Source organism: Drosophila arizonae, chromosome X (assembly GCF_054131065.1).
Source record: "Drosophila arizonae isolate 15081-1271.41 chromosome X, UAZ_ARI_1.0, whole genome shotgun sequence".
Taxonomy (NCBI): Eukaryota; Metazoa; Arthropoda; class Insecta; order Diptera; family Drosophilidae; genus Drosophila; species Drosophila arizonae.
The window spans coordinates 1,106,992-1,125,588 of NC_142927.1; the positions used below are offsets into that span (position 1 = coordinate 1,106,992).

The following is an 18,597-nucleotide window of genomic DNA, read 5'->3' on the forward strand; positions in this document are numbered from 1 at the left end:
CAGCAAATCGATATCGATAACGAGAGACTTATTCGATTTCACATATCGTAGACGCGCATTTCTTGTTTATTATTTAAATTCGAAGCTAACAAATGAATACATATCTAATTATATAGTATTTTGCTAGTTGTTGGCTTATTTGTATGCAGTTAGTTAGAAACGTATGGGGGTCTGTGTGTGTGCATGAGTCTGTTGATTTAGATATTAACCTAATTACTAAGGCGCACTCAAATTTAAGACTCAAATTAATTGATTTGTAAAGTAAAAAATAAATAAAAATGATATGATCTTATATGCCCTATACTTGTATAAAGTTGAATTTAGCTCTCAATGAATTTCGAAACGAACGTATGTTTGCCCTTGGCCCTCCCTCCCTGCTTCGCACTATGCGTGGCTCTCGTTTGGGTCCTGCTGCTCCGCCTCGTCCTCCTCGTGGAGCAACAGCCAAGGATGATTGATGGCCGAAAAGGCCGTGATGCGGCGTTGGGGACTTGTGCAGAGCATCGGCTTCAGAAAGTCGGCGAATTCGTGAGCATCGCGCGGCGACCAGTTGTACCGCTCCATCAGGACCTGATGCAAAGGATGCGGCTCCAAGTTCTTAATATTCAAGAGCTCCCCCTTGGAGTTGAAGATTTCCGCCGAGTATTCGCCACGGGCAATCAGCTCCCTGGGTATCGGCCCGCATGTCTCAATTATGTTAGCGATGTGCACCTCGTCCGGGCTGGCATCGCCGCGCCACTTGTTCGGCTCGAAGAGGTACTCGCCCGTGGCCAGCTCCCAGAAGAGGCAGGCGGCGCTCCAGAGATCGGCCGAGGTGTCGTAGCCAGCGCCCAGTATGACCTCGACGGCGCGGTACTCGCGCGTCTGTATGTCCTCGGTGACATGCTGGTCCACGAAGCAGGCGTTGCCCACGTCGGCGATGGCCACCCTCACTTTGCAGGGCTCCAAGGCGGGGTCCTTGCGCTCGATCATAGCCATGTTGAGCTTGCCGCTGCTCGAGGTGGCAGCGGGCAGGTCGGCTTGGCGCCGAGCCGCTGCCTTCTTGGCGCCCTTCTTGCTCTTCATGCGCTTGTTGTGTAGGTGGTGCGATTCGTTGCTCTTCTCCTGCTCGTCCTTCTCGTCGTTCTCAATGCACTTCTGGACGTAGCGCATGAACTTCTCGGTGCTGCTCTGCAGCAACTTGGCTGCCTTCGAGGAGGAGTAGGAGGAGGCGGAGCCGGAGCCGGAGTTGTGGCCGCGCTCAGATTCGGCCATTCTCGAGCGGCGCTTCCTGGCCCGACTCGACGTTTGGGAGTCGCCCACCTGCTCCTCGCTCGAGTGCTCCTGGCTGAGCCGCAGCTTGCGCACTTCTGCGGCAGAGAATATGACGGGTCCGTCGTAGGCAAGGTAGGGCAGCTGGTTTGTGACGGCGTCCAGGGCCATTTTGGTCGTCAGCAGGCCGTGCTTGGCCAGCAGCAGCAGGTCGTCAATGCCGCGCTCGCGCAGCCACTTGCGATGTGACTGGAAGAAGCTGATGCTCTGCTTGGTCTTGGTGCGCAGGCGGCGCTTGGCCGTCTTGCTCAGCTTCGCGTCGGCCAGGCTGAGCTGCCGCTGGTGTGTATCCAGGTACTTCTTGGACTCCGCCGTGGCCTGGCTGCGCAGCGACAGCTCGTCGGCCACGAGCAGCACGTTCTCCGGCTTGAGGTCGGTGTGGATGAGCTGGCCCTGGTCGTGCAGCAGGTACAGCCCCTGCAGCACCTGGTAGGCGATCTGCTTGACGTTGTATAGCGGCAGTCCCTGGTAGCAGCTGCGCTGGATGAGCATCAGCATGTTGTCGCCCAGCACGTCGAAGACCAGGCACTGGTGCGTCCCATTGACGCCGCTCGTGCTGAAGTTGTCCGTCATGTTGACCAGGCGGTCGCGCAGCGGGTGCCAGCTGAGCTGCGAGATGTGCCGGAGCAGGCGAATCTCATGGCGCGCCGACTCCGCGTACAGCTCCGCCGACTTCACCAGCTTGATGGCGCAGTAGCAGCTGCGCACCGTGTCGTAGCAGAGCCACACCGTCGAGTAGTGGCCCCAGCCCAGCTTGCTGATGGCGAAGTAGCGCTGCTGGAACGAGTCGCCCACACTTACCGGATGGTAGCCTCCTGGTCGGTAGTCGCTTGGACTCTCGTTCACGTAGGTGTACGTTGTCGTGGGCAGTGTCTCCTCGTCATCTCTGCTGATCTCAGTAGCCTCATCCTCATCCTTGTCACTCTCACTTCCATCGTCATCCTGAGCTTCAGCATTGTTGCTCTTTGTCTGATCGTCGCTTGGGTAGGAGTCAACGTGTGGAGCCTGTTGCTCTGCCTCTTGGACATCTTCAACGGATTCTCTTACCCACAAATCGAGTTGCTCCTTCAGTTCCATGCTCTCAAATTGATCCTGTTGTCGCTCTAGCTTTCGTTTGAATAGCTGCTGCTGAGACTCCTGCTCCAGGTCCAGGAATAGATAGTCCGACTGGTCCAGCTGCAGCAATTGTTCCTGCTCCTCGGCGAGCTTGCGCATCAGGCGCTGCTCCTTTTGTCCTTGCTCTTTCTCCACTTTCAGTTCATTCTCCCGCCCCCATTGCTGTTCGCATTTCAGCTCCTCCTTCTCCTGCAACGCCACCAGTCCCCGCATTCGCTCCTGCTCTCGCTCTAGCTCCCTCTCCCGCATCCTATCCCATTCCCGCTTCCTGTCCAGCTCCATTTTGACCAGCTGCTTGCGCTCCAGTTCCAGTGCTTGCTCCCGCTCCTCGTAGCTCAGCGGGATTTCCGATCGACTGCGATAGCAGCGATACTTAAAGTTATGTGTTTCGCCAACTGCGAATTGCTCAATACCATCGGCTTGTTCTATTTTTTGGTCTCTTATTTCCTCCAGGGTCATCTTCTGTTGGGTCATCCGTTCGAGCCGCAGCAACAGGCTGAGATCAGTGGAAGCAGCAGACGGCTGCTGGCAGCCGGAGCTCGAGGAGCCTTCGACCCTAAAGGAGCAACAGGAGGAGGATATGGAACAGACTTCGGATTCGGTTTCCGGCTTGGTCTCCGTATCCACGTCCGTTTCGGTTTCCCCGTTGGTTTCCTCGGCCTCCTCGTCGGCGTCATCCTCCTCGGCCTCCTGCTTGGACCTCATCGTCTTGTGGGACATGGCCTCACCACGCTTCTCCCCTTCTTACTCTTCTTGCTAAAACGCTATCAATATAAATGGTTCAGGATACAAAATATAAATAATGTATATAAATATAAATATATACATATATCGAGTTTGAAAATTTTATGTGAGTGTTCTATATATACTATACACATGCTACAATTTTAACGGACTACTAAAACGATTCACACATCTTTATATTTGACAATACATCAATCCAGTCGCACGAGACGCCTGCTGCGATACGAAAAGCACTCGACAAAATTCATTAAAGTCTTTTCTCTCATTTGTTCTCTTTCTTCTCTCTCATTTGTCTTATTTCATTTCTCTTCTCTTTTGTCTCTCCTGTCTCCGTTCTCTGTTCACTCCACAGTCTCTTCTGTCTTATCTTAGCTTCTCCCTCATCTCTCTCCCTTCTTTTTTCTCTATTCCCCCTTTTATCTTCATTCATCTATTATTGATCGTCCTTTCTCAGTCTGCTCTCATCTCTCCTCCCTGTTTCTCCTTGTCTCTTTTGTATCTTTGTCTACTCATCTCTTTCCCTTTCTCTATCTCTCTCTCTCTCTCTTCACTTCTCTTCCCCCCTCTTCTCTACACAATTGACGGTCTAATCGGAAAATAGATGCTCAGTGATATGGAAAATGTCATTTGGAGCAAAAAACTGCGAACAAGCAAAATCCTGTTGCCGTTAACTGAAAAAAAAAAAAAAATTGAAACGAGAAAACAAAAGAGGAAAATCAAAAGGGATTAAAACAGTGTTGCAAAATGCACAATTTAACAAAGTCAAATCGAAGAGGAGGTGGTGGGGTGAGGGATGTGGTAGGGGAGGGTGTCGGGGGTGGGGTTAACTGCCCATTCAGGTGCTTCAAACGGAACAATGAAGCTATAGAAAACTTTCACACAAAAAATTCCCATTTTTTTTTTGTGGAATTAAAATTTTTGTTTGTATTTTGATTGCCAGCTTAGCATTATTATTATTTTTTATTTTGGGAACAAAATAATGAAAAAACTGATTGTGCCCCTGCAAATGGAGAGAGAAAGCAGAGAGAAAGTATTTACACAGTTGTTTAAACAAATTTTCCGCTAGGGGTTGAATGGGAAATCCAGTGAAAATTCAATGAAAATTCAAGCGTAAATATGAAAACTCCCGTTCAAATATTTATTTCAGACTTCGATATTTTAAGAGGATGGGGAAGGCAGCGCGAGAGTGGCGGTGGCAGGGGAGGGGCTGACACGTAATACCCCTTTTGTTTGTAATTAGGGAGTTTTCCTTATCGAAAAAAATGTGAAAGTTCAAGAAAATTGGGCGATCATATTTCTCCTAGTATAATCCATTGCTAAGATCTGTCCAATTCGGGCGCTATGCAGAGTAAATAAGCCAAAATATTTACATAATTTGCTTAAAGTAGCTAATGATTACCTGTAACTAGGGTAAGTGCAATGGCAATGAGCTTAACAAACAGAGACAAGCCATATGGAAGTCATCTAGCGTATATGTATGTATGTATGTATGTAAATATAAATGCACTCAATCAGCTGGAATACCCAGTAAGGTCAACTATTTTAGGTATGGAATATTTAGATCCTGACTGGAAGTTAGAATTTGTTCCATCATTACTGAAATACATACATACATATATATATTGTGTATACAGCCATGCATACATACATACACATACTAAATATACTTACATATGTATGCAAGTACACACATATATACATATGCATCTGTACTTTGAAGCTTAATCAATATTTGTCGTTTGTATGCCTAAACAAACTGTCCATGAACCAATTCATGTGCTTAGCGCTGCATTTAGTCACACTGTACAGGTTGGCCAACAATTTGAAATGCTTTTAATTCATAATTAATAAATACTTGCCGAAAGTGTGCAATTGGAATAAAAGTGGCAGCCAGGGTTGCCAAGCTGCCGCACATGACAGCTTTTGGCAAGCTTTTTTGTGAGCTGGCAGTGCTGTGCTTGCGCTTGCGCTTTTCTGCGCTCTCGCTCTCTTTCCACACTCGTTCGCTTCACAGGCAAAAATGAGCGTGCGCAAGCGTATGTGTGCGTGTGAGAGAGAGTGGGCGAGCCGTTGCGCAGCTGTATTTGATTTTTCGGTGCACTCGCTCGTCGCTCGTTCGTTTTTCGTTTTCTATTGCTAACGGTAATAAGCAGCATAATTGGCACATTTTGCACAAATTGAACAAAAAGACGGAATGCGCAACAATGCAGCAGCAGCAAAGGCGTCGGCGACAGCAGCTGCAGGGCTAGTCAAAGGACGGCACATGCCAAAATGCTGCTGCTGCAAAAAAACAAAAAAGAAAACAAAACAAAACGGAACTAAAGAAATGTCTGGAAGAAGCAGCAGAGACAGAGACGGAGACAGTTGAGGCAGGCGGCGCGGCGAAACAATGCCGAAAGCGGAAAAATCTCGGCAGCAAATAACACCCAAAGGACAGCTGTCTGGCTGCAGCGAAGACGTCATCATCAGCCAGCCAGCCAGACAGCCAGCGGCTGCGACTGCGACTGCGACGCCGGCAGTGATGTCTTACGCATTGCAGGCGCGTTCGCTGCCCATGCAGCGATAGCAGCGCGCGGTCAATCGGTAATTGGATTAGGCCAGGCGCTACCCTGAGCATTGACCCGCTGCAGCGCGTAAGCTAATCGAGAAAATAGCGGGACCCCTTTTTTTATACATATGCATGTGTATGTGTATGCGTGTGTGGACAAATACCCTTGCCAAGTGAGCATGTTAGCTATGTGAGCAAATGTGTCATAGCATTCATAAGGAGTGCTCGATTTATGCTGACCTGACCTATGCGAACTCAGCGCTCCGTGAGGATATTGCTGCGCAATTCATTGGAGGGTCAACTGTATCACAACTGCCTACACGGATTCGGAAGAAAGTGCACCTGCTACTCATTAAATATATAATATAATATATCAAATTGAATCAAATCTGTCAACTAGGTACCGCAGCTCTCCGCAGAAATATCATTTTGGAATTCGGTATGTACAGTCAAATTTCTATATATCACTTAATACCAAGCTTAAAAGCTGTTAGAGTATATCCACTTCCGCATAGGTAGAGCGAGAGTTTTCTCAATTTTTGGGATGCTACTGCCAAGGAAAACAACGGAAATTAATTAAGAAAACATTGCATCGCGATGTGCGTTGAGGTTGTCCGTCAACCCGAAGAAACCAGCCCGCGGGCAGTCTTGGCCCCTGCCCCTGCCCCTGCTTCTGCCCCTACCCCTACTCCTGCCCCAACCCCTAGCTTTAGCCCTGTTGCCTGGCCTTGGCCCCTGTCCCGTACCATAACGAAGGTTGATTTTTATTGCATGTAAGTTATTTACATGCACATGAATGCACATCACAGAAAAAAACAACAACATTAAAAGGTTTCCATATTTTTTGTTCTGTTCAGATCGGAAGTAGCCGCTGCGACCCTTTCACAATTGGATTTAATTGTGTTTGACTGACTGGAGAACCCTTTGGAAGCTGTCCGAGCTGCTTTCTTGCGCGCGCTCTCTCATCAGTGAGGCAAGGCAAACGTTGACCAGGATCTGAATACCATATCGTAGTCAATATATATATCGTACATCTTTGGCTTGACTTGTAAGTTGATCAAATTGCTTATAGATTTTGATTCAATTTCCATTCTATCTTCTAGGCAGTTCAGGTAGAGTCTTGCTATGATAGAGTTCATGCTCGCTCTCTCGTTAGCTTATCGCTCTCCGAAGTATATATATAACTATCACTTAGATATACATATTACATTTCTAGCCAACTCACTCCCGAGAAGTAAGATATTGACTTTCCTGCCTCCCAGGCAAAGTCTTCGTATGAGAGCGTCCTTGCAGGATTTTCGGGATTTCGTCAATTCTTCATGCTTGAGAAATGTCTTTGTGCTCAGTTGCTCCCGATCTGTGTCAACAGTGTGGGAAATGTTGTGGGCTGTGAATGGGAAAATCGATTCATTTATCATTCGTGCGCAGGATGTGGGGCGACAGGATGTGACTGGGCACAAGCGATTGTTGTGGCCAGCCACTGCGCATCCTGTTGCCCAATCAAAGGATATGCTATATGCACGAAGCGTTGAGCAGGATATCACAGCAGCAGCGGCAGCGGCAGCTGTCTGGGAGCGACCGCAAGTTCGCGCCCATGTTGCGGGCCAGTTAATCCTTTGACTGGCGTGCAGGATCAACCAAAACAAACGCCGCTGACCTCTTCATTATGCATTGTCAACGTCGCAGGACAATCGGACAGGACGACGATCAGTCAGTGCCAGCGGCCCGCTGAACTGGAAAATTATGCAAGCGCGCGATGTGCCCGGGATTAAGGACGCCTTGCAAGATGTCGAAATGTCGCGCGGCCTTAGGGCGGATCAGCACCGAGCCGGAATTTGCCTTTTTCGTTTGCGCTTGTTTTTTTTGCCCCGTGTCGGACAATTGATTCCGTGACATAAATTCCGATGTAAACAGCCTTACGGTCAGCCCTGGCCCCGCGATTGAGTTGTCACATAAATCTCAGCCGACGGACGAAAATATGTCCATGTGTATGTATGTATGTGTGTGCGCTAATTGCCGTTGGCTGTGCGAAAAGTAGCCCAAGCACTGAAGCCTGGGAAAATAGATCTTTCCGTTGGGATTGCATTTATTTGGAAGCTAGGACTAGCTGATATTTATTGCTGTAATTGTTGTCATCAGCATCATCATTATTGCCATCATTATCATTTTTGTTGTAAATAATTGCATCGTTTATCATTCCCAGTATCATTGCCATTGGCATTGTTGTTAGCAGTGGTATTAGCATTAGCATTAGGCTTAGCATTAGCTTTAGCAACAGATTTGTTATAGCCTCACCATTAGCATATTCTTATTGGCATTTTATATCTATATTTAAATCTAATTCTTATCAATATCGATCATCATCATATCTTCCTTATCCATATATAGATCATTCAGGAAATCAGTTTCAATTGCAGATTGCAACGTCATCTGGATCTATTCCCCCCCCTAAGAAGCTACACTTTACTATATCGGCAATAAATAATATACAAATTTAGAAATAAACCCTTTTGAGGCCTATAACAAGGCGATGCGTACATATTTGATATATAGTCGAATTATTCATTCACTTTGAGCTCATTTTCAGTTTGATTTGTGCTTAGGCATGCCCTCCCCCCTCCTCCATTCGTTGCATTTGCCATTTGAAATCTGTGCAATTTTCAGGTTAAGGCTTTAAACACGCTATGTGTGTGTGTGTGTGTGTGCAACCCTTTTTGGTCCAATGTTGAGGTCTATGTAGCTGGGAACAGGCACGGGCAGGCGAGCCTTTGCCTTTGCCCCGATTGCAATTGATTTGAAACGTATTAACCCATGACCGCTTTAGCCATTGTTTATTGACTAATTTGTGGTTAAAAATTTGGCGCGATTTCACAATTCGCATTCCTCGAGACAGATTGAGATTTATGTATGTGCGAGTGCGAGTGTGTCTGTGTGACTGTGTGTGTGTGTGTTTGCCAATAAATCTTTTTTTTTTCTTTTTTTAAGTGTGCGAAAACTTTTGGCGTGTTGTGCAGCGAGCGGGAAAACACAAGAACAACAACAACAACAACAAAGAAGACTTTGGACAAAGCAAATGAGAGACGTGAGAACGAGCAGTGCGGTCGAGGTCAAGGGTCGAGCTAGAGGAGTAGATATGTATATAGAATCCATATAAAGTTGAGTTCAGTTGGAGCTCCTGCAACTGCAGACCCTTCTATGATGATGTCCAGTTAACCTCTAGTTATATAGAGCTACGGCTATTTAATCTTGACAACTGTGATACACCCAAAGTCGGTTCAAGTACTGCACTACGATGTACCCGGAACACATTCCGCACGGCAAACAGCGCCACGTGCACTCATACACTCTTATGGAAATCTATGTGTTCGTTATCCTCCGATCCTGGCAGCAAGGCGCTCTAATAGAACAGTTGTAATTACATTCAGATAACTGTTGAGAGCGTGTTGCAAGTGTTGCGACTTCCTGGCTGAGCCCTAATTGACAGTTGTCAACGGGGGTGGCGCGGGTGGCAGCAGGGAAATTTCAGAGTCATAAAATTAGAAATTAACCCGACGGTAAAACATCTGTAAAAGAGCCAAACAAATTTTTCATATGCCATCATAAACTTGCAGATCGACTTTTGTGCTAATGTGTTGGGCGCGTGGGTCGTTGATCGAGGTGGTGGTTGCTGGTGGTGCTGGTGGTGCTGGTGGTGCGATATGCATCGTGCTCGACGCTAGCCTTTGACAGTTTATCATTAGGCTGAGGGTTGTCGAAGGTCCTTCAGGCAGCATAATGACGACTCTCCTGCCCCCCATTAGATGCATGGTAAACAGTTGAGGGGTTTTCATAAATTTAATTGATTTTCTGCACTCGGACAACGGAGTCATTAGCAGATCCTTGAACAGCGATAAACCCAACCACTAACTGCTCCTGTTCTTATGATTAATGTACGCACTCACTGACCAGAGAGGCAGAGAGCCGGAGAGGGAGGGCTACAGAGAGGGAGAGATCAAAAACAAAACAGAGATATATATGTACATAAATGAACATAAAGAGAGAGAAAGCAAATGAGATTGAGAGAGATCGTTGCACTATCCTCCTACAATTGCTGAGAGCATTAGAAATGTTGGTGGCATTGAGAATCGGGACAGAAGTCATTGCCCGTCTATGTATGCATGTATTATGTTGAATCTGTCATCAGCTGCTGCTGATCAGCTGATCTGCTGCCGGTCGACACTGCGTAGCGCATGGCCAAAAATATTTGCAATCATAATCAATTCTCTTTTCTGTTGTTTTCCTTGAATAATCTTAGTTGCAGCAATTAGTGATTGTGACAAATGCTGCAAATTAATTCCGACAATTCGGCAGAGGTAACATATAAGTCATAGCACGTATTGAAAGTCTGAAAATACGTGCCAGACATGCAAAATAAAATTCTGATTAGCCGCCTGTCTTCCAATTGAAAAGTAGAGCTTCCAATTGGAGTGAGGCTATGAGTGGGAAGAAGAAGCTTAATGTGGTAAGTAAACATGTGAATGAGCGGCAGAGAGACTGAATATATCAATAAGAAACTAACTGCTAAAATACTTGCCTGCCTGCGTACTTGCCAATTAGCGGGCGAATAGAGAAGGACTGCGTAAGTGGGAGTGAAGAGGAGATGGCTATTGTGCGCAGCATGCTGCGCATCGTTAGTAAGAGCGAGCTGAAGAGAGTAAAAGCATGCGCAGCTAAGCATCTTTCTGTCAAGCTAAACCGAAGGGGAAATCGAAAACAATGCGCGAATTGGGAGAGAAGGAGAAGCTAGCTGCGCATCGTGAGTGGGAGTGAGTTAAAGAGATCGTTAGCGCGCATGAGTAAAATTTGCAGTGTAGATAAAGAAAAGGAGGAATGTAAAAGGGGAAAGCTGCGGCGCGGCTAAATGAGAATCAGTGTTAAATTTAGGGCACAGGCATAGGTGCATGTGTGTGTTGCAGTACGTTTCCTCATGTGGAAAAATGTAAGTATGGAAATTTATTTGCCTGCCTGCCAGGTTTTGCCTTGGGCCAATCAATTAAGAATTACATAAGAAAAAAACCTAAGGCAAAGGGGTTAAAGTTTGGGTATGACAGAGAGCGAGCGAGCGAGTAAGATTCAATAAACTTAACATTTTATTCAAATTTAATTGCAGCCATGCATTAATTTTAATGTTTTGCATCGGAACCTGATCCTAAGCAACTGTCAAATGCTTGACAAACTCTTCCAGCTGAGACGCGCACACCACAGGCACTGAGACTGCGAGTGTGAGTGAGAAAGATTTGGTGTCCCGTTTATGAAACTCATTTGCATAGGGAAGACGGAGCCAACCCTCCTTGCAGCGGCCTCCCTTTCTTATTCGTTTGGCCAATGGCTTTTGCGGTCGCGAGGTTAGATTTATGAACAGCAACAGCAACAACAATAACAATATTCTATAGTTTCCCTTCATTTCGCTCTAAATGCGCATTTTTGTGTCTAAACTTTTGGATTTTCTTTTCGAAATTCTTGTAATTTTCTTGACAATTAAATATGCAAATGCGACTAAACGTTTAGCCCCTGGCCCGAGACCCTGCCCCGGGTCCTGGTCCTGGTGCTTTGTACATTTATCGTATTTCGTCCTGACCCGAAGCAAACAAATAAAAAAGATAAAAAAACTAATTTAGAGCTAAGATTTACTTGATTCTTTGTTCAAATTTCTTTCACATCAAATCGGGCAGAAAGTGATTTGTAGTGCATTAATATGGCATAATAGTTCGCTTGAGTATCTACGATGTAGGCATCGGCGTGAGTTCCGCTAAAAACGGCCACTATTGAAAGCTAATGCGCTAACAATTCTGACTAAATGCAATAGAAATCGCACTGCACGAGTTGATAATTTGGCAAGTGAGTGGCGAAGAAGGAAGAGAGAGAGAGAGAGAGCGTCACGCAAAATAAAATGCTAAATGGATCACTGAATGCTTCAATGTGAGTGAGGAAGACAGATGGCGTGCGGAGCAGAAGCTTGATGGGCATCGTTAGTGGGAGTGAGCGGGCCAGAGAGTGAGCATGCAAATTGAAGTTAGCTGCGCTTCTGTAATGGGAGGGGAACAGGTATCGTATTATGTTATGTTAACTCAGCTTAATGAATAATAATTCTAAAATATTAAAACTATGTAAATCCAAAATAAAATTTTATCGATCTCAATAAATATATATGTACATATAAAATCAAAAGAAATTATATTGGGAATTTCTATAAATAATATTCGGATGCCTTTGCTTGCCAGTGTTGGTTAATGTCAATGTTAATCTGATATGTAATTTTATGCATGCCTTGGAGCTGATTTTGCCTGGAGACGACAACACTTTTGTCTGCAGTGTTGGTTAACGGCACATTCGATATTCATTTTCACTTTAGAGCTGTCAGCTCTCAGCTTTTCATTTGCATTTTTCAGCAAGCTTAGCATTCAAAAATTGTCTAATCAACGTAGCTCAATTTTTGATTTCAATAGAATTCGGTTATTTCTTCAGTTCTTCAGTTTTTATCGTGAATATCATGCAAAAATACCAATTGGAACAGCAATCGCAAGCTCTCTACCACGGACACGTGGTACCGCAGCCGCAGCCGCAGCCGCAGTCGCAGTCGCAACCGCAGTCGCAACCGCAGCCGCAGCCGCAGCCGCAACCGCAGCCGCAACCACAGCCGCAGCCGCAGCCGCAGCCGCTGCCTCTGCAGCAGGAAGTGGAAGCAATGAATATGCAAAATTTTCCACCAAACGGGTTGTATCATAATGGCGTCTGGTATAATAACACCACGCAGCCATTCAACTCGTACCAGCCGGCGGAGGGCGGGCCTGTGTCCGTGCAAGTGCCGGTGGTACCCCAAGCGACGTATGAAGGGCAGCCATTTTTCTGCCACCCAACTCAGTTGCTGGAGAATCCGGGCCAGGGCAATGCAAGTGCCGCTTCCGCCGGAGGTGCTGTGGAGGCACAGGCTCAGGTGCAGCCGCCGGTCGTCTATCAGCAGCCGTGCCAGATGGTGCAGCCGATGCAGGTGATGCCAACTGCAGCCACCAATCAGCCGGACAATCAGTCGGCCTACATCTATCAGCCGTACAATCAAACTTTTCAGCCGATGCAGTTGGTCGTTGCACCACCGAACTCACCGCAAGGGATTGGAGCCCAGGCGAATGGAGTGCCACAGAATGGGGGCCAGTTGCTTGGAGCTGCCAATGTGCAGCAGGCGATGCAGGTGCAGATGCAACACCCAATGCAGGTGCCGCAACAGATGCATATGCAAATGCAGCAGCAAATGCATATGCAGATGCAGCAGCCAATGGAGTCGCCGATGCAGGCACCGATGCATCAGCTAATGCAGGTGCCGATGCAGGTGCAGATGCAGCAGCAGGCTTTAAAGGAGCCGCCGATGCAGGTGCCAATGCGGATGCAACAGGCAATGGATCCACCAAAGCAACATGCAGTGCAGGCTTTAAAGGAGGCGCCGATGCAGGTGCAGATGCAGCAGCCGCTGCAGGTGCAGATGCTGCAGCCAATGGATCCACAAATTCAGCAGCGAATGCCGCAGGATTCAGGAGCAGCTGCAGCAGCTTTAGCGCTCGCGCCACCAGTGGAGCCAAATTATCCTTATAAGATCTACAACTATCAGGATGGGACTGGCCAACCGAGACAAGCAGCACCGGCACTGCCACCACTACCGCCACCGCCTGCACCACCGCAATTGGCAGCACCACAAGCAGCAGCCCAGTCGGTGGAGCAGCAGCCAGGATTCTGCATGCAATGCTGCTACCCGTGCTGCACCAATCCGGTGGTTGGCGCACCGTCCGCCGAGCAGCCAGCTGAGGCCGAGTCGGAGCTGCTCGAGATCGACATAGCTGTGGCCAGCGACGTCTACATAACCCGCACGAACGAGAAGCTGATGGTCACCATTTACAAGCAGAAGAAGTCGACCAAATCTGAATTCTCCCAGAACGTCTATATAAATGGGGGTCCGCCACCTGAGGCCCACGTGCAGGCTGAACCGGACAGCAACGCGGCCTCTGCTCCTGCCAGTCAGCCAGCGAACCCGGTCGGCTACATTGCTGCACCACCGTCTGAGGTGAGTTGGCATTCTATATCTGTGTCTCTCCCGCTCTCTAAAATCTCTTCCACTTTCTCAAGGTCTCTCATGAAGCGGCTGCCAATCAAGCACCACCCCAGGCCCAAATGGAGCCTACTAATGTTTGCGCCCGGGAGCAGGTAAATATATGGACACCCTGTATGCCCCGTAACCACTCATAGCTTGAAGAAGAGGCTACCAATTGCCGTTTCTTCAATCGATAAATATCGATTCGGAAGATCTACTATACGTTAAAGCGCATTCATATATAAATTCATAACACGTTATATCTACATATGCTTCTATATATATATATATATATGCTTCTGTTGCAACTCCTTGTATATTCCAATAAATATCGATATTTCTTGAGACATGCATACTATAAGAATTATGCGATTTGTGGACTCAGAGAGGAGTGAATAAACTAAATTTTTACTAAATTTTTCAAGTGGAAGCACCATATATGTATGTATGTATATGCACAAGTACCTATACATAAGTCTGGCCTATCTTATCGCTATACTTCCGCATCGATTTCGGGAAAAATCTTTCTCTTCTTTGCTAAGCTGATTTTTATATATGTATATGAATCACGCACGTTAATCGATGAATATCGTTGAGCTATGACTGTTTTTCGCATAATTCTTATAACTAATTCTATTTTATAGCTTGTCGGCCAATTTGTACGACTAGAGTATATACGATCTCTAAAAACTTTTCTCACTTTGCAGCCGGAGCCCAAGATTGCTCAAGCAAACGAAATGGAGCAATTCAAACCGCGCATTCTGTCTTTCGATGAGAACGGTCAATCGCGTTTCTCTGAATGCGACGACATAGAAAGACACTGGCATCAGGAGATACGGGATAAAATGGACAATCAGTTGGACAAGGAAATAGAACAAACACTAGAAAATCAATTACAGCTCAAAATGGAACCTAAAATGGAAAATAATACCGAAAATTCTACGGAAGGTCCGTACGAACAGCTTCGAGCACCGCGTCGCGTCATGCAACCCATCAATCCAATGCCGATAGTTAGGCCACCGAGAGACGACACAAAACATTACAGGACTAACTTTTCAGGTTATAAACACGGTCAGAGCTCATTGCGCGAGAAGCCTGAATTTGTCGTCAAGGAAATCCTTAAATCCACCAAGCAAATACAGCAGCTATCCAAAAACAATGCGAAAGCTGATGAAACTCCAATGAACGGCTCTCATTTGCAGGCGGAGCAGACTTTGGCTCCAAAGAACGATTCCCATTCAAAGACTGAGCAAACTTTGGCTCCAAAGAACGATTTCCATTCAAAGACTGAGCAAGCTTTGGCCCCAAAGAATGATCTCCAACTAAAGACTGAGCAGACCTTGTCTCCAAAAAACGATACCCATTCAAAGACTGAGCAGACTTTAGCTCCAAAGAACGATTCCAATTCAAAGACTGAGCAGACCTTGGCTCCAAAGAACAATTTTCCATCAAAGACTAAGAAAACCTGGGCTCCAAGAAACGATTTCCATTCAAAGACTAAGCAGACCTGGGCTCCAAAAAACTATTCCCATTCAAAGACTAAGCAGACCTGGGTTCCAAAAAACGATTCCCATTTAAAGACTGAGCAGACCTTGACTGAAAATAACGTGAAAGCAACTAAGGCTACATCAAATTCAAATCAAATCAACTCAAACAACAGGCAACAGCTGTCGCAAAACTTCGATAATTTGATAGTTAACATAGCTCCGGGAAATGGAAACAACATTCAAACTGTTCAGGCCTCAAGTTTAATACAGCCAGTCACTGAAGTCAGCTGCGTATCTCAGTCTCAGGCTGTGGAACCAAAGACTGAGTCCATTACACCAGAGAGTCCGAAACCAGCTCAAGGCCCTCCCCAGGAACCATCGATCCAGCCGAATCGAAAGACAGAACCAAAGAAAAGCCCTGTAGATTCGCCAGTTTCAAAAACAGCAAAACAAGACAATTCTAAACAGATTCAGAAGCCAAAGGGCATACCAAGGATTTCCAAGAAGCAAGCTAACCTCTTGGCACGTAGGAACCAAAGGCCATTCCAGCTGCAAGCTGACAGATCAAGCCCGAAGAAGCCGCAATCGATAGCGAGCTTTGCTCCACTCATCTATAATCTATCAGGTCCGGAGGGTCTGCGCGAAGGGTCGTCTACTCAACAGAAGTCTGCTGTAAATGTGAAGGGCTCAGCCGAAAACTCATTAGCGAAATCAAGTCAGAGCAGCCCGAATGCAAATCGAGAAACTACCAAAACAGATTTACTAAGGGCATCTCCAGTGATTCCGAGGTATGCTCCAAAGGCCTCCTCGGCATGGAATAAATCCCCAGAGAGTACGCCGCAAGTAAGCCCAAGGGAGCCCAAGCCTGTAGTTCCAGAAAAGACATATCAGCCCCCTAGTCCAAAGGTTGATCATCGCAATTCAGCACAAACCGCAAACGAGGCGACATCTTCTACAAAGGTTCAATCCAAGTTGGCTCAGGTCAAAGATCAAATTGACGATCTGAGTTCAAAGTGCGTTACTCCAGCCAGAGCGAGTAACCCAGTTTTGGCACCGGCCAAGCAAAATCGATCTGGGCGAGAGGCACATGCTCGTAATAACGCATCAAAGGCTCCTAACTCAAAAGCTCAAGCCAAACAAAAGGGTCATACGACGAAAAAGAAATCATCCGAATCTGCTCCATTGAATAAGTCATCAAAAAAAGTTGGCGCACAGCAAGCAACGAAGGTTCTTCCAATAGTAAAAGAACCTATTATTATACAGTCGGTAGAGATCATCAGGCAGCCAGATAAGCCATACAATCAACCAAAATCAGCAGCTGCGGACGCAAAGCCAATAGCTACAGAAGCTGCTGGAAAGGATTCCAAAGGCGTTATGAAAAATCAAGCTACCCTATCTACAGAAGATTCGGCTGCAGCTGAGGTCAAGAAAAGTGACTTGAAGCCAGATGAAAGTGGCGATCAGTCGCTAGAATTGGAGCGGAATAAGACTGAAGTATCTGAAGCAGGTGCTGAAATGGAGGGTGCTAAATCGGTAGAGCTACAGAAAGGATTCAAGGACGGGGATGTGGATTCAATGAAAACTCAATCGAACATAGCGCCATGCCCTGATAGCTGGGAGGAGTTAGCGAAAGACGAAGTGAGAGTAATGCAATCCCTTTCTGAAGAGATGGAGTCCAATCAGGTAGCTAACGAGGAGGTAGACTCTGAGACAATTCAATTGCCCTTCTCCACAGACAATGAGCTAATGGTGGACCTGGACAAAAACGTAAAAACGTTAATTATGGAGCTCATACAGACGGTGGAGCATACATTGTTTCATAGCCAGGAGGTGGATTCAAATACAAACCAATCAACACCCAGTGATAGGAACGAGGAGCTAGAGAAAAGCGAGGAGGTGCTGGAAGAGAGAAATCTGTTGAACTCGGCTTCAGAGGGTACTACGTCGGTGGAGGTAGAGCAACACGACGAGGAGCAAGGCTTGAAGGGTGCCACATCGGTAGAGCTGAAGGAATCTCAATCAGAAGGAGTTACATTAACTAAAATCAATGAGAACAGTCCAGGGTCAGCCTCGAAGGATGCTAAAATCAATATGCTGCTCACTCACAGTGACATAAAATTAGCTTTGGAGGATGCAAACCAGATGGAGAACAATGCAGTCAGTCAGGCCAGCTCAGGCGAAGCAGGGTTAGAGCTCAATGTAAGTGAAAGCGAATCGAAAATAGATGCCAATATAGATCAAACAAAAAGTTCGGAAAATTCAGAAAGTACAATAGCAGCGAATGAGGGGGACGTGGTAAACGCCAATCCAGGCGAGCCAGACAAAGATAAAGATGATGCGGAGGTACAGCCTTTTGGCATGCAGCAAAGGAGTACGCTAAAAAAGAAAAGTCCGAGACTCTCGAGAATGGAGCGCAAGGCGATGCGACGCGAGGCAAAGAAGGCGCTACTCGAATCGCTGGCCCAAAAGAAGAAGGAAGAGGCCGAAGGCAATGATAAGCAACCAAGTGAGCAGGCGAACGAGGAGGCGTCGGAAAAGCCCAAGGACAAGAAGAAGAAGAAGATTAAGATATATGGCTTCGAAAGGGAGGATAGTTCCGAATCAAGTTCCGAGGAGGAAATCGATAGCCCGGAATTGAATGATATCAGCAACCCACTTTTGCGACGCAAACTCAATTCAATCATTCAGAAAATTAATAAGCTGTAATCCATCAAAATTATGTCAATAAAGAATACAAATATGTATAATTAAAGAACTATTTTTTTTTTTTCAGTAATGGAACCAGTTCCATTCATTTTTATGACTTATTACTGAGTCCAGTTTTGTTCGATTGCTGACTCAGCTTCTTCCTATGAATAGATTCATCCTTATTTCGTGTTGCAGCAGTTCCGGAAATGGTTTCAGTTTACAGCTAAGCTTGAGCTAGACCTTAAGTCTGTTCCCCTATAGAGACACATAGTCATATGCCAGATGAACCAGATTGAAAGGAAGATCTTAATCTAAATTAAATTGTTGTCAACTGTGAACCTCGCAGCCTGTGACAAATGCCGATTTGCAGGGTCTCGGGAGACGTTTTCAGGTGTGGCTAGCACTAATTAGGTGTCGAAAGGATTAACAACGCCTACGAGCTCTATTGAACCGAACTACCTGCTCATTAGCATACCTTGCTTACCTGACCCGACTCAACTCCTCGCCTATTCACTGAGCCCTTCTTTCATTCATATCTCTCTATCTTGATCTAGGCATATTCTAATTCTAATCCTTGCCTAAGCAAC

At 46.3% G+C, this 18,597-nt stretch overlaps 2 protein-coding genes and 1 long non-coding RNA gene across 5 annotated transcripts; 2 read left to right on the forward strand and 1 right to left on the reverse strand.

Annotated features, from left to right (window-relative positions):
- Positions 1 to 28: 28 nt before the first annotated feature.
- LOC108618035 (SRSF protein kinase 3-like) lies at positions 29 to 5,165 on the reverse strand. Of its 3 annotated transcripts, none has more exons than XM_089474584.1 (2): positions 5,031 to 5,165; positions 29 to 3,191 (listed from the first exon to the last, which is right to left on the reverse strand). In XM_089474584.1, the coding sequence occupies exon 2, from the start codon at positions 3,145 to 3,147 to the stop codon at positions 385 to 387; it is 2,763 nt and encodes a 920-aa protein (XP_089330710.1). In that variant the 5' UTR covers positions 3,148 to 3,191; positions 5,031 to 5,165; the 3' UTR covers positions 29 to 384. The 3 variants fall into 3 exon arrangements, with proteins under 3 accessions (XP_089330710.1, XP_089330709.1, XP_089330708.1); XM_089474583.1 differs by lacking the exon at positions 5,031 to 5,165 and adding an exon at positions 4,843 to 4,983; XM_089474582.1 differs by lacking the exon at positions 5,031 to 5,165 and adding an exon at positions 3,254 to 3,361.
- Positions 5,166 to 5,215: 50 nt separating this feature from the next.
- On the forward strand, positions 5,216 to 10,063 carry LOC149267773 (uncharacterized). The gene is made up of 4 exons (XR_016271109.1): positions 5,216 to 6,158; positions 6,214 to 6,492; positions 6,577 to 6,767; positions 8,705 to 10,063. It is a non-coding gene; the product is annotated as an uncharacterized LOC149267773 (long non-coding RNA).
- A 2,020-nt stretch (positions 10,064 to 12,083) lies between these two features.
- On the forward strand, positions 12,084 to 18,068 carry LOC108618034 (uncharacterized). Its single transcript, XM_018013939.2, has 3 exons — positions 12,084 to 13,808; positions 13,871 to 13,948; positions 14,543 to 18,068. Exons 1-3 carry the CDS (start codon positions 12,249 to 12,251, stop codon positions 18,026 to 18,028), a joined length of 5,124 nt encoding a protein of 1,707 aa, XP_017869428.2. The 5' UTR covers positions 12,084 to 12,248; the 3' UTR covers positions 18,029 to 18,068.
- The last annotated feature ends 529 nt before the right edge of the window (positions 18,069 to 18,597 follow it).

What these genes read in the sequence shown, in the direction of transcription:
- LOC108618035 (XM_089474584.1), bottom strand. Translation starts at nt 3,147, where the DNA reads ATGTCCCACAAGACGATGAGGTCCAAGCAGGAGGCCGAGGAGGATGAC.
- LOC108618034 (XM_018013939.2), top strand. Translation starts at nt 12,249, where the DNA reads ATGCAAAAATACCAATTGGAACAGCAATCGCAAGCTCTCTACCACGGA. An exon ending in TTGCTGCACCACCGTCTGAG is followed by an intron (nt 13,809 to 13,870) that starts GTGAGTTGGCAT and finishes CACTTTCTCAAG; the next exon opens with GTCTCTCATGAAGCGGCTGC. An exon ending in ATGTTTGCGCCCGGGAGCAG is followed by an intron (nt 13,949 to 14,542) that starts GTAAATATATGG and finishes CTCACTTTGCAG; the next exon opens with CCGGAGCCCAAGATTGCTCA.